We start from the raw sequence: 12,927 nt of genomic DNA, 5'->3' as shown, positions 1-12,927 counted from the left end.
CAACGTCAACGTCATCCGAAATTCAATGTATTTCTTTTTAAAACAATTTATTTCTCGTATTCGATCGGAGAGGACAGAACGATGCCCCAAGACAAAAAGCTCAATTTTGAAGAAGGAGAGAGGATTTTATGCTTTCATGGGCCTCTGATCTACGAGGCTAAGGTAGCATTTTTTTCTTATTAATTTCAATCTTTAAATTTATTAATTATTTTCACAGATACTCAAGGCAGAATTCCGGACGAAGGAAAGCGAAGAAAAGCAAGAGGGAGAGGAGAGAGAAGGCCCGCATTATTTTGTGCACTACCGTGGCTGGAAGAATTCGTAATGTCCATCAATTATATTTACACGCGAATCCACTCATTTTCTTTCAATAATTGGATAGATGGGACGAATGGGTGCACGAAGAGCGCGTGCTGAAATGGAATGATGAAAATTTAGCAAAACAGCAGCAGTTGAAAGAGTTGCATACACGGAAAAAATCAGCTCCAAAACGAGAGACTACATCCGATGCCGGATCGGATCGCGGTCGTAAGAGGACTCGAGATCAAACAACGGTATATTGCAATAATTATTGGGTGTTTGTCAAGTTCGTTAATATTGCCACCTGTTCTAGGAGGATGAGAATGTGAAACGGCCAGAAATTCAGGTGGCTATTCCCGAATCGCTCAAGATTCAATTGGTTGATGACTGGGAGAACGTAACAAAAAATCAACAGGTAATATGTCAAAATTAGGCACCCAAAAGTAAAGTATTTTTCATATACTCTGCTTTTAATAGCTTGTTCCGTTACCTCGTGAGCCATGCGTGAACAAGATATTAGATTTGTTTGCGGACTCGAAAAAAGGCAATACAAGGTGAGCTCTCTTTTATTTTCTGCTTCGATATTTCCACTGTATTTATGCTATATTTGTGAAATTCAGTGGTCAACCTGATGGGATTCTCGGTGAAGTTATCGATGGTATACGGCTCTATTTCAACAAAGCACTTGGCAATTTGCTCCTCTACCGCTTTGAACGTAATCAATATGGTGATATCCGGAAGAGCTCGCCTGATAAGGAACCTGCGGATGTCTATGGTGCAGAGCATTTACTTCGACTCTTTGTTCAACTTCCGCAACTAATCGCACAAACAAGCATGGATCAGGAATCGGTAGACGTCTTGCGAGAATACCTTATCGAGTTCATGAAGTAATAAATCTGGAATTGTTACAATTTTTTTTTGCATGCCTAACCTCCCTCTCCTCCCCCGCTCCTTATATAACCAGATTCATGCAGAAAAACCAAAAAGAATTCTTCGTTTCAGAATACGAGGCTGCATCATCGAGCTATATCAACTTGTCTAAATCTACTTGAACTTCTGCTCAACCACTTTGCTTTTCTCATTCTTTAGTGTTTTTACTTCGATTGCTGTAGCGACTTAAATTTTCTTTCTTCTTTTTCCTTTTTGTGTTTCATTTTTCTTTGGATATGGTTTAATTCCTCGATCTCATTGCATCTTCGAACTGTAAATAAAATATTATTATAACCGCGTAAGTGAAGTATCTAATCTTTATATATGATTTCAGATATTCTGATTTGGATTATAACTTGACGAGTTCAGTGCTTTCTTGGTAGAAGTTGAAACCACACTGCATCTAAATAACGAGTTGAAATAACAATGAGCGAAGTCAAGACTACTCCCAAATCACCACCCATGGCGGCTTCAGAAGGCAGATCTATCAGCTCCAACTTCTCACAGATTGATTATACAGATTTCCTCTCTGATAACTTCGATCTTCGTACGTGGATTAACGATGCACTCTCCGCAGTCCCCATCTCCTCTACATCCGCGCAACTCTCTCGCTCTGGCTCTACATTAAGTCTCCCCGAGGCCGAAGAATTTCTTGATCCATCGAGTGAATCAAAATCACAGCATCCCCAATCACAAACATCCTCCCAAGGCGAAGATATGGTCGAGGGGGTGAGCCTGGAGCAACATGCAACGATGATTGTGATGCGACTACAGCTATTGAGTAAAGAGGTGACAGAGAGGCTAACACAGCAGACAGGGGAAATATTCAAAAATATGCCAAGAGTGATGTATGATTTACAACGGATGAAAGAAGAGGCACGACGTTTGGGAGGAGATATAGAAAAGGTGCAAGGCGAGATTGGAAAAATAGAACAGGGCACTGAAGAGACAGTGCAGCGACTGAAGGTGTTAGATCAGATGTTGAGCCAAGCTCATGATTAAGAGCGCATATCCTCTATGTTTCTATAAGTCACTCTAAGGGGAGTCACTTTAAAATTTTACTTCATAATACCTCTTTCATACAATTCCCTAACCACCCTAGATCCGTATCTTTAGTCTCTGTCTATTCCTATCTTTATCCCGCTTTCTCGTGGAAATGTTTCCTTGTATTATATTATATAAGTTGTCCATTTTACCTGATAAACTCTTTGATCATGGTCTGCCCAACCGATTTGAAATTGCCCAAAGGGCTCAGGAATTTTCTTTGCCAACCGTGCGGGGATAGAAAGTTTTGGCACCGTTTCCTATGCCACCTTTCTCTCTTTACATAACTTTCGCTGAAGTATAAAAGATTAGCAGCCCCATCCCATTAGTATGCTAGTTGAAATATGCTCCGCAACCGGCAGCCATAATATATTATTTATTTGTTCCTAAATCATTATCAATCTCCTTTAATTACTCTTTTTTTATTAAAAAAACTATTTTCCTGTTGCTCTATAATGGGATGGCTCTCTTTCTTGGCCATTTACCTGCTCGGCGGTCTCACGCTTATTCCGATCCTTCTCCTTTGTGCCTCTGCATACCTTTTCATACTCTGGCTGCAAGCTCCGCCCGCAACTTTTTCTATAGAGGAAACCGAAGTTCCAAATGACTACGTGGATCATGATTCCGGTACTCTTGACTCGCCCAATGCTCAGAGCTTCCGGTCTGGCTGGATCCGTGTTAGTCGGGAATACCTTCCAAAACCCAATTTGGAAGGCGGCTATCTCAGCGGTCTTATGATGCAAGGAATTCAGTCTTTCATGGATAAGAACAAGCCAGCCGCCCCAAAACGTCCAAAAGATGCATTTTTCGCCGTGCTCAAATTCAACACTCTTTTTCTATACGACAGTGAGATGCAGATGGATTGTAAGGGCGTCATAGTTTTATCCCTCCACAAAGTTTCGCTGTATCCGGAGCATCTGCCGGATAATGAGGTCTTTCTTCGGCCCAACTCTATACGGTTGACGAGGGAGGAGCAGGACGAGGATATGTTGGACCCGCGGATAAGCAACGACTACTATATATTTTGCGACAGGCCTATTGAAAAAGAAGACTGGTACTTTGCTTTGCTCAGGGCCTCCACGATGTCTCAGGAGGATTCGGTGGGGGTGGAGGGGCTTGGGGGACGTGCGAGATTCGACCAGGCCGCCATCCAGGAGTTGATCCAGACGGTGCACTCGGACGAGCACCACTTCCACACCCAATGGCTCAACGCAATTTTGGGCCGGATCTTCCTGGGAATCTACAAGACGGAGGCGGTGCGCGACTATTTCGTCAAAAAAATCGTGAAAAAGTCGACCAAAATAAAGAGGCCATCGTTTCTCGGGAAGTTTCAGGTGCGTGAAGTGCACGTAGGGGACAGTCTCCCTTTCATCACGCATCCGCGGCTGCTGGAGATTCAGCCGACCGGGGATCTGACAGCCGAGTTCAACATGGTGTATGGAGGCGGGTTCCGAGTTGTGTTTCAAACGGTGGCAACCTTCAGTTATTCGTCGCGCATGAAGCCGATCCAGATGACACTTGTGCTTGCAGTGGTGATCCGACAATTAAGCGGGAAAATGCAACTCCGTATCAAAGCCCCTCCAACTAATCGCTTCTGGCTAGGCTTCTACGACATGCCTGAGCTGGATCTTGAGATCGAGCCGGTCGTGTCTGCTAAACAGGTCCGCTCCACCACGATTATCAGCGTGATTGAGGCGCGGATACGGGACATGATTCAGGAGGCTATGGTCCTTCCCAATATGGACGACTTTCCGTTTTTCCCTACAGGAGGGCTTGGTGGAATATTTGACGAGGCTGTTCCAGCGGAAAGTGGCATTCCAATCTCTACGGAAAGTTCTGCGGCGTCGAGCAGCCGTGTGGACACGGCAAACAATACTACGGAAGAGAAGGGAGACAAACCGGGACAAAAGGCCCGCGGTGGTAAAGTCAAATTGGGTAAGGAAGAGAGGAATAAAGAGGAGGATGTAGATAAAGATGCAACAGAGCAGGCATCCACCTCAGAGCGACAATTAGCACATGGGGAGTTGCGCCGTCGTAAAAATAAAAAAACTCCCAGAGCCGCACAAAAGGAGGAGCACGAGAGGCTCTCCCAGTCAACCCCTGCGAGCATCTCATCCGCGGGCCACAAATCCTCTCCCTCGGCTCCAACCTCGCGGCACTCCTCCATAATCATGCCGAAATCGGCAAGCACTACACACATCTCCGCCGACACAGTTAGCTCCACTCCAAACACGCGCCCGAACTCAAGCATCGCAACAAGTGTAGCCAGTAAGGCGCTGGAGGCAGCAGACGCCGTTTCGCCCGCCAAGTCTGCTCTCCATGAGCACAGCAGCGACTCCTTGGAGGTGAACCGGCAGCAAGGTCACGAAAAGAACAATGAGATCCCTAGAAGCGGCAGTGAGCCCGCCTTGTCTTCCTTGACGCAACATCAACAACACTCGGACGATGCTGCTACTGCGCCTCCGCAGCTAGTCTCGGTAGATGAGGCAGACGCTAATGAGGAAGATGATTCGTCGCTGACACCCTCTACCATGACTGATTCCTCTCTATTTTCGGCGTCGGCAAAACCACCCGGGACACCTGGAAGACCAATGGGTAGAGGCAGGCCGATCGAATTCCCTAAAGATAGCAAGCGGTGGTCCGGCGGCAGCTTTCAGCAACAGCGCGAAAAATCCCGCCCGATGATGGACATGGCGGTCCGGATTCTGGCCGGTCGAAACAAGAATGGGGAGGAGCGAGATTCTCGGTTGACTACGGCGGCATCCGCCGTTGTTTCGGCCTCTCGCTATATCAAACAATCCTGGCGGCGTTCTGCGGGGAGCAGCTCGAGTCATTCATGGGGGAGTTCAACGGAGACGGCGCGAAACTTGTTTACCTCGTCGAGCCAGGGAGTCTCAGGGGCGAGAATACCGAATGGTCAATCTTCCGCTGATCAGTCACAATCCCAGTGGGGGGAATGGACATCAGCAGACGACAAGGGCTTGGAAGAGAGGGAAGGAGATTGGGCAGAAACCGAAGCGGGAGAGAGAGAGAAAAACAAGGGGAAGGGAAGGAGTTCCGAGTTCAGCACCGGGGCATCGTCAACACCAGCAAAACCTCCCCGGCACCAGTACTCCAAATCGGCAACCATATCCTCACCCCCCCTTTCTCTCGACACCACCTCTGCGGCAATAAATTCCCAGCCGGATTCCCTCCCCCTTAACCTTAGCCCCCCCTCACCTCCGCCGCGCGCAGAACTGCGCGGCTCTCCCCCCATGCTCCCAAGTCGGCCAGTTCCCGCGCTCCGGCGCAGTCGGCAGCATTCGCTCTCGACCCCGGCGGAATTTAGTCGGATCCGCCACCACCCATCCACGGGAGGTTTGAATTCAGGGGGAGGCAAGGGGACGACATTGCCAAGTTTGGCCACAGAAGAAGAGGTGCTGGAGGAGGTGGAGGCCGAGCGAAGAGAGATTGAGGAGCAGACGCAGCAGCAGCAGCAGAAAGAGGAGGAGGAAAAGCGCAAGTATTTGGAGCATATGAACGCAATTTCCGTGGGGACCGTGTTGTCGACGTGAAGCTGTTTATTGACTACGCTTGTTCCATTTCATGATGCCGTTTGATTTTTATTTCTTTATTTTGTTGCCGTTTCTTTTTTTCTTTTTTCTTGGTTGGATGATTTGGATATACATCTCTTGAATGAAAATGGTGGAGTTGATAATAGTCGATTGTTTCTATTGTGTTTTTTTTCTTTCTAGAAGCCATTTTTCTTTTAGCTTATTTGCTTTTTGTAAGGGCTTTTCTCTTTTTTCCCTTCTATTTTTCATTTCTCTCTCTATCTCTTCAATTTTTTATAGTATCGATTATTTTCAGATAATATTGACAAACAAGAAATACAATGTCCCTGCCATACCCATGGATGTCCCTATCCCTCATATAAACCTTTGCGTCTCTAGTTTCATGCTTGGGGGTAAATGCTGTCTAACCACGACGCCCGCTCTGCGAAACAAGGCTATGCTCTCCTCATCCATGTGGAATGGCCTGGCGAACACCACCTCATGGATACCCGTCTGTATGATCTTGATTGCGCACCCAAGACAAGGACACGTATTACAATAGAGGATGCTGTTTACGCCAACCCGCTCGCGCCCTGCCTCCAAGAGCGCATTCTCCTCAGCGTGGAGGCAAAGGCACTTGTCGAGACCAGCCCCCTGCCCTGTTCCCGCATTGCAACGCGGGCACCCTCCCTCGTTGCAATTGGGCAGTCCACGCGGCGTCCCATTGTATCCGGTCGCGACGACGCGACCGTCCTTCACGATAATACATCCTACCCTCCGCTTCATACAGTTTGATCGCCGTGCCGCCAGATCCGACAGGTGCATGAAGTAGGCATCCCAGCTCGGTCTGATTCTTTCGGGATTGGCGAGGTCGAGCTCTAAGAGCTCTGCGTGCAATGGAGCCAGGGTGGTATACCGGTTCACGACGGTGATATCGGCAGAGGCTTGACAGGTATAGAGCGGGGTGGTAGAGTTAGGCTCTTTGGGGTTGGTGGGGTGCAAATTGAAGAGGGCTGCGTCCGAGGTGGTCACGAAAGACTCGAAGGTTGGCTCCTCTCTTCCAGTGGAACGGAACCTGTTTCATAGTTGAATATCATGCAGCGTTAGCCATCGCGCTTCTATGACACAAGCAAGCAGAGCAGTGGTTGATTCAGACCTTTCAATGGCGCGTTGGTATCGTATTGTTACGGGGCATTCCACTGCAATCAGCAAAAAAAAGGGCCGTTTTCTAAAGTCACTAGGATCAGCTTTTGTTTCCTCAATTTTCCACCGGGACAGCATGAGATGTTTACCGAAAAATTTTCAATGTCTCTAAATCAATCACATCGCATGTGACAAAATTTTCCGTCCATCGCTTCGTCACGTAATTCAACATGTCTGTTGCTGCTTCAAACTCTTCGACATCCCCAAAGTCGCGCGCATTATGGGTGACTCCATGCCGTAGCGCCAGAAAATGGAATCCATACTGCTGCACGAGGAAGTGGGCCACCGTGTGCTTGCCACAAAATGGCATCCCAGTGATGCCTATAAACATAATGTATGATGTTTGTGAACCGGAACAGATATAATAGAATCTCCGAATGGAAAAAAGTACGACAAAAAAGACAGTCCTCACGCGACGAGAAAAATAGAGACACGAGAAAACAGGGCAACGGTTGTCCCTTCCATCCGGTCCTCAGCAAGCAAAACGAGTTTTTTTCGTGCACACGCGAGTCGATGAAAATCTAGGAGATGGTTAGATTCACTGACACTCATCGGCTCTTCCTGCAAGCCTGTGTCTCTCGCCGAATCGTCACTGAAGAGGACGCAATTGATCTACTACGTCAATCCTACCGCTCTACAACCGGTATACTTGACACTTGAAGTCTTTTTTTCTGTGCTGGAAAAGAAATCGTGACAGTAGTGGTGCTTGTTAGATAGGGATATTGATGAAGAATGCAACAGTATATCTTCGTGGATAAGCGATATCAATCAAGGGCTGGATTCCCTTGGGCTGGAGTTGCGGCGGGGGCATAGTGAAGCAAGGGGAGGGAGAGTGGTTTATGCATTAGTATGCGCCATAAAGTCTTTGCTCCTATGTCAGCATCATTGAATTCTCAAATGGATATCACTGTAGGTTAACCGAAAGGGAGATGAGATAGCGCAATTAGCCACGGAGTTTACACCAAATGAAATGGCATACTTCAAGAAAATTGTGAGTGTTTTTTAAACAACCCTTGGCCGTGGTCGATGTTGATATCCGTTTCCTTATCATATGCTAGCTTGAAATCATCATTTGCAATGAAGACGAGGAATTCTCAGTAGGATCCATGGTGGCGGTCCGTGAAGGAACCAACCAAAAGGTGCCGATATCTCGGAATGACACAGAGGAATTGCTGCAGCGGTTTGTCGACCATGGGTGGCTCATCAAAACAAGGTAGAAATTGGTTTTTATTGTCACAATCTATAGCACGCTCATTCTCTGGCCTTTAGTGACGGGAAATATGCCATGAGCACGCGTTGTATACTCGAGTTGCAGAGTTTCTTTAAAGATAATTATGAGGGATATATTCGAGAGTGCACGCTTTGCTATGAATACGTGACTATCGTAAGACGTGTTATTTTCTCCCTTCCAGCAGAGCGTCTTATAACGAAACATTTATCCATACCTTTGCATAGGGTCAGCGATGTGCTACTCTTCAGTGTCCGGTCCGTATCCACCACCCTTGCTCCTCTGCATATTTTAATCGCACTGGGAATCAAACTCCCCGATGTCCCCAGTGTAATTCTCTGTGGGATTTCAACCTCCGAGTCGGTGTTGACCCTACCCTCATAGTATTTCCTGCTGAAGAAGAGCAAGACTCAACAGCTACCCAAGTAAACCATCCGCCACTGGGAGAGGCCACTTCAAGAAGAAGCACGTCTGCTGCGGTGAACACGCCCAGAAGATCGACAAGAGAAACCCAAGAAATGTCGACAGCGGATACGGAGGAGATGATCGAGGATGAAACTCCCATTGCGAGAAAAACGCGGTCGCAGATCCAACGGTCTGCTTCGCGAAGGTGATATCTCCCTCCCATAGGCTATAGCACCAAAGAATGGGAGCGGTCCGGCTTATCATTTAGCGAGTCAACGTGGAAGTCTTTTTCTTTATCAACGCTAATGGCATTGCTATTTTTTTTTTGTACAAATGTATTTCTCCCTCACAGTGTCGCCTATAACCAACAAGATTATCCTATAACGCTTGAAACGCTTTCTCCCACAAGAAGACAGAAGAGTGTAGTTGATGTTCCTCCGGCTGAAAGAGTAGGCAAACAATCTTTATACAATAAAATAATTACAGACAATAAATATACAACAACTTGGAACAGTAGTTTGGGCATTTTCTCTATCCGATTCTATTGAAACAGGTCTAATAAATCGATGGTCGGCCTCACTTTTTCCTCTTCTATTCCGTCCGATGCCCAACACTGATATCCCTCCAGCTCAATCGACGCTACGCAACTGAAGAACTGGATCACCCCCAAGTCCGATTCCTTGGGTGGATGCCAGACCAACTGCACCTGCGGGCCCAACTCGGTCCTGTTGGTTGTGACCAGTGTAGCCCCCTTGTTTCCGCCCTGGCAATCGTCCACGGTCGCAAAACCCGGGCCAGGAATCTCCCACTGCCCAACGTGATCGAGGGAAAGAGTAGTGGCAATAATGATTAGGTGGTTGAATTTGTGCATATGGCCATCGACTATGATAGGGACGGGTGGTCCGGCCGGTTGCCACTTGTTAAAGGGGAGAGAAAATGACCAGGTGACGCCGAGATCTCGTTGCTTTCCGAATTTCTTTTTGGCATCCATGGTCGTCACATCTAATGGTTGGAGGGAGGGGGGGGGGAGGGGGCGGATGAGGCCATGGGTTACAAGAACATAGTATAATGAGCCCGAAAAACAAAAGCAAGGACTTACCAGCATTGCATGTGTTCTCCATCGTGAACTGGCTGGTGCCGATCGTGGTATTGAGTGGAGCGGCCAAGCATGAGAGAAGAGCGGAGAGGAAAAAGAGTGTCGCTATTAGGTGCGTTGCTAATGTCATTATACACTTTAAAGAGGAGGGAGATCGAGTTATGAGACTTGACTAAAATTGAGCCATGCCGAGAAATCAGGATATTAAGGTATTAATATTAAAGGGGGTGGCAACGGGCCGTGTAACGGAAATTTAAGTGTTTATTCTTAGCACGGATATTTAAAAATATAATCCCGCACCCCCTAACCTACATTATAACCTAGATTAATATCTCAATGCTCCATCCTTTTTTGGATCCGCATTTTCCATGTATACCTCTCACTAGATTTCTTTGCCGCCATAGGCCATCGAGGAGGACGGGACCCCAACACAGTTGCATCCCTGACTCTTTTCCTAGAAGGCTATGGCCAACCATAAAGGACTGTATGACGCATTAAATTATTCCCGGCCGTATTCTGAGAAAGCAGGTTTGGATGTAGAGTTACTGCAGGGGGGACCCATGGACACTAGATCCTTGTAGCTGTACCAGCGTCTCTCCCTCTGGATATAATTTTCGGTTAACACATAGTTCGAGGATAGATCGTCGAAAAAAAGAAAAAAACTAAGATTATTGAAGAACTGGATGAGATCATTTTTGGCTGGCTTTGGCAGTAGGAGCCAGCTTCCGTAAGCCTGGTACTTTTGGTAATTCTAATTAATATGACTGTTGAATTATGAATACATCACTCGCAAGACTGCGAATTGCTGCATTAGGTAAATATTCCTTATTGTTGCTACGTGGAGTTGTCTAGCCATGCCTAGTGAAGCAATAATCTTAATTTTAAACCATCCCATCCACCATCGCGGTTGCTCTTATAAATAGGGCATAAAGGACGCAGAGTTTCCATGGCAGCCTCTTATTTTATTTCACTACATTGGCTTGCTTTGTCTCTAGCTCACTCACAAGAATCCGCATGCCTGCTAAAATACGACTCACGCTAGTCAGCAATTGCAATCAAACCATCAGGACCGTGGTGATCGTCGAGTCGCCAGATCCACTAGACGATGATCAGAATGTATCTGTCATCCAGTTTCACACCAAAATATTGGAGCTGGCCAAGAGAAAGTTTCGTCTCAAAAAGCCGACTCGGATTTTCGAATCGACCGGGAAGGAGCTGTTCGACACTATGGATAGAAATGCATACACCGAAGGCCTACACGATGATTGGTAAGCTGATAAAGACACGGCCGACAAGGGCCATTTATTACTATCCTGCGCTTTGAGATTTTATTCACAAAAAATTATTTTTACTCCTATCTAGTGTCTTGCTAATTTCTTGCGGCGAAAACTTTATTGGGCCGTCGAAAACTGCTTCAACATCGACGACACACGCTCCCAATTTGTCTCAGCCCGTCGACTTGCGCATCCTTGCCAAAGAGGTTGAAATCGATCCAGTGGCTCTCCAGCAGTTAGAAAGCACCGCTCAACTCCCCGGCGTGCGTCTAGCGCTGGGAATGCCTGATTTGCATCCGGGCAACTCCCATCCTATTGGTGCCGTATTCGGGACACAGAGTATTATCTACCCGGCCTTGGTAGGTGGCGACATAGGTTGTGGGATGGCGCTTTTCTATTGTACCACCATTCCGGCTACGGTGAAGCCCTCCACTTTGGCGCAGAGGCTGGTTGGGTTGGAGCGCCCATGGGAAGGCAATACATCGCAGTGGTTGGCTCAAAGGAACATAGAAACCACGCCTTTTGATGGGTCTCTTGGCACGATTGGCGCCGGAAATCACTTTGCCGAGTTTCTGGCCGTGGAGAGTATACAGGACCAAGAAGCCTGGAGCGACTGGGCCGAGGTAGACCAGGACCACCTCTTCCTTTTGGTGCACAGCGGATCTCGGGGCTACGGCAAATCTATTCTAGAAGCACACACCGCTCCCCACGGAACGAAGGGGCTCTCGGTGGGCTCCGAAGAATTTGACGCCTACATGAAGCTTCACGACCATGCCTGTATGTGGGCCAAGGCCAATCGCGACCTCATAGCACACCGCATATTCTCTCTACTTCAAGTGGAGTCTTCGGATGCCGTCACACCTAAGTTGTTGGATCTCTGGCATAATAACATCGTCCGCAAGACGGTCTCCCTCGATTCCTCTACCGACCCAACTTCCGATTCAGAATCGAGCGAGCTATGGCTGCACCGGAAAGGCGCCGCCCCCTCTGATATGGGCTTTATGGTCATCCCTGGGTCACGAGGCAGCTACAGCTACTTGGTAAAAAGTCGCGGCAACCAGAGTCATAATGGTAATTGTTTTTAATTTTTGCCTAGGTTACTACAATAACCTGAGTTCATGGCCTCTCCTAATCCAATATATTGTATAGGATATTCCGTGGCGCACGGAGCTGGCCGCCGTCTAACGCGCTCGAAAGCAAGCTCTCGCCTTAAGGAAAAATACCGGGCCAACGTCGATCATCTCAAGACTACCCCGCTTGGAAGCACGGTTATATGTGAGGACCGGGAGCTTTTGTTAGAGGAGGCTCCGGAAGCGTACAAATCCATCGACACGGTCATCAGCGATTTGGTCGACCTGGGGATCATTTCTGTGGTCGCCACATTTCGTCCGGTGATCACTTACAAGTATCGGAGAGATTAGATGGCGGTGCGGTACACGTCCATGAATCATACTAAGCGCGATAGGACAGTCCATTTTTCAGTGATTGAAGCAATTGTATATTTTCCTTGTATCCTCTGTACTGGCGTAAAATTATTCCAACCTACTATTGTGATGATATCCAATCGATCCCCTCTCTGAGAGAGCATAGAAAAATAAAAATGATTGCAGCCATCATAGGCGTCCATTCTCGGAAGATTTGCTGCTCCCCGGAGAGCCTAATAAGCTTCTCCCCTCCCCCTCCCCATTTTAAGAGCCTATTTTGAACCATAATAAAATTCGCTAAATTTGTTAATGCGCTGGTGCATGAAATCAACTTTGGAGCGAGTATAGTTCCTCCATAAATGAAAACCAAGGTTTCACTGCCTAACAAGCATATCCTCTACGTCTTTCTTCTTCAAGGAGCTCCATATCCTCCGGATGGGCTGACCGATACCCATCTGAATAATATCGCAAAGCTTTCACTTCAATTATT

The 12,927-nt window shown here is 47.3% G+C and overlaps 7 protein-coding genes across 7 annotated transcripts; 5 read left to right on the top strand and 2 right to left on the bottom strand.

The window, feature by feature from the left end:
• Window positions 1-81: 81 nt before the first annotated feature.
• On the top strand, window positions 82-1,352 carry VTP21DRAFT_9202 (uncharacterized protein; the record flags this gene model as incomplete). The annotated part of the gene is made up of 7 exons (XM_069400134.1): window positions 82-162; window positions 218-321; window positions 383-554; window positions 614-715; window positions 778-854; window positions 921-1,187; window positions 1,265-1,352. The coding sequence occupies 7 exons, from the start codon at window positions 82-84 to the stop codon at window positions 1,350-1,352; spliced, it is 891 nt and encodes a 296-aa protein (XP_069254090.1).
• A 304-nt stretch (window positions 1,353-1,656) lies between these two features.
• Window positions 1,657-2,232, top strand: VTP21DRAFT_9201 (uncharacterized protein; the record flags this gene model as incomplete). The annotated part of the gene is made up of 1 exon (XM_069400133.1): window positions 1,657-2,232. The coding sequence occupies one exon, from the start codon at window positions 1,657-1,659 to the stop codon at window positions 2,230-2,232; it is 576 nt and encodes a 191-aa protein (XP_069254089.1).
• Window positions 2,233-2,729: 497 nt separating this feature from the next.
• Window positions 2,730-5,828, top strand: VTP21DRAFT_9200 (uncharacterized protein; the record flags this gene model as incomplete). The annotated part of the gene is made up of 1 exon (XM_069400132.1): window positions 2,730-5,828. The coding sequence occupies one exon, from the start codon at window positions 2,730-2,732 to the stop codon at window positions 5,826-5,828; it is 3,099 nt and encodes a 1,032-aa protein (XP_069254088.1).
• A 354-nt stretch (window positions 5,829-6,182) lies between these two features.
• VTP21DRAFT_9199 (uncharacterized protein) lies at window positions 6,183-7,341 on the bottom strand (the record flags this gene model as incomplete). The annotated part of the gene is made up of 3 exons (XM_069400129.1): window positions 6,183-6,882; window positions 6,964-7,035; window positions 7,100-7,341. 3 exons carry the CDS (start codon window positions 7,339-7,341, stop codon window positions 6,183-6,185), a joined length of 1,014 nt encoding a protein of 337 aa, XP_069254087.1.
• Window positions 7,342-7,538: 197 nt separating this feature from the next.
• VTP21DRAFT_9198 (uncharacterized protein) lies at window positions 7,539-8,852 on the top strand (the record flags this gene model as incomplete). The annotated part of the gene is made up of 6 exons (XM_069400128.1): window positions 7,539-7,653; window positions 7,724-7,857; window positions 7,924-8,001; window positions 8,069-8,223; window positions 8,280-8,394; window positions 8,466-8,852. 6 exons carry the CDS (start codon window positions 7,539-7,541, stop codon window positions 8,850-8,852), a joined length of 984 nt encoding a protein of 327 aa, XP_069254086.1.
• A 332-nt stretch (window positions 8,853-9,184) lies between these two features.
• Window positions 9,185-9,869, bottom strand: VTP21DRAFT_9197 (uncharacterized protein; the record flags this gene model as incomplete). Its single annotated transcript, XM_069400127.1, has 2 exons — window positions 9,185-9,645; window positions 9,743-9,869. 2 exons carry the CDS (start codon window positions 9,867-9,869, stop codon window positions 9,185-9,187), a joined length of 588 nt encoding a protein of 195 aa, XP_069254085.1.
• An 884-nt stretch (window positions 9,870-10,753) lies between these two features.
• Window positions 10,754-12,434, top strand: VTP21DRAFT_9196 (uncharacterized protein; the record flags this gene model as incomplete). The annotated part of the gene is made up of 3 exons (XM_069400126.1): window positions 10,754-11,007; window positions 11,102-12,084; window positions 12,163-12,434. 3 exons carry the CDS (start codon window positions 10,754-10,756, stop codon window positions 12,432-12,434), a joined length of 1,509 nt encoding a protein of 502 aa, XP_069254084.1.
• Window positions 12,435-12,927: the final 493 nt, after the last annotated feature.

This window comes from Calcarisporiella thermophila (genome assembly GCF_041956535.1).
Source record: "Calcarisporiella thermophila strain CBS 279.70 unplaced genomic scaffold VTP21scaffold_5, whole genome shotgun sequence".
Classification (NCBI taxonomy): Eukaryota; Fungi; Calcarisporiellomycota; class Calcarisporiellomycetes; order Calcarisporiellales; family Calcarisporiellaceae; genus Calcarisporiella; species Calcarisporiella thermophila.
The sequence above is the reverse complement of the archived record's forward strand: the minus strand, read 5'-3'. Positions and strand labels throughout refer to the sequence as shown.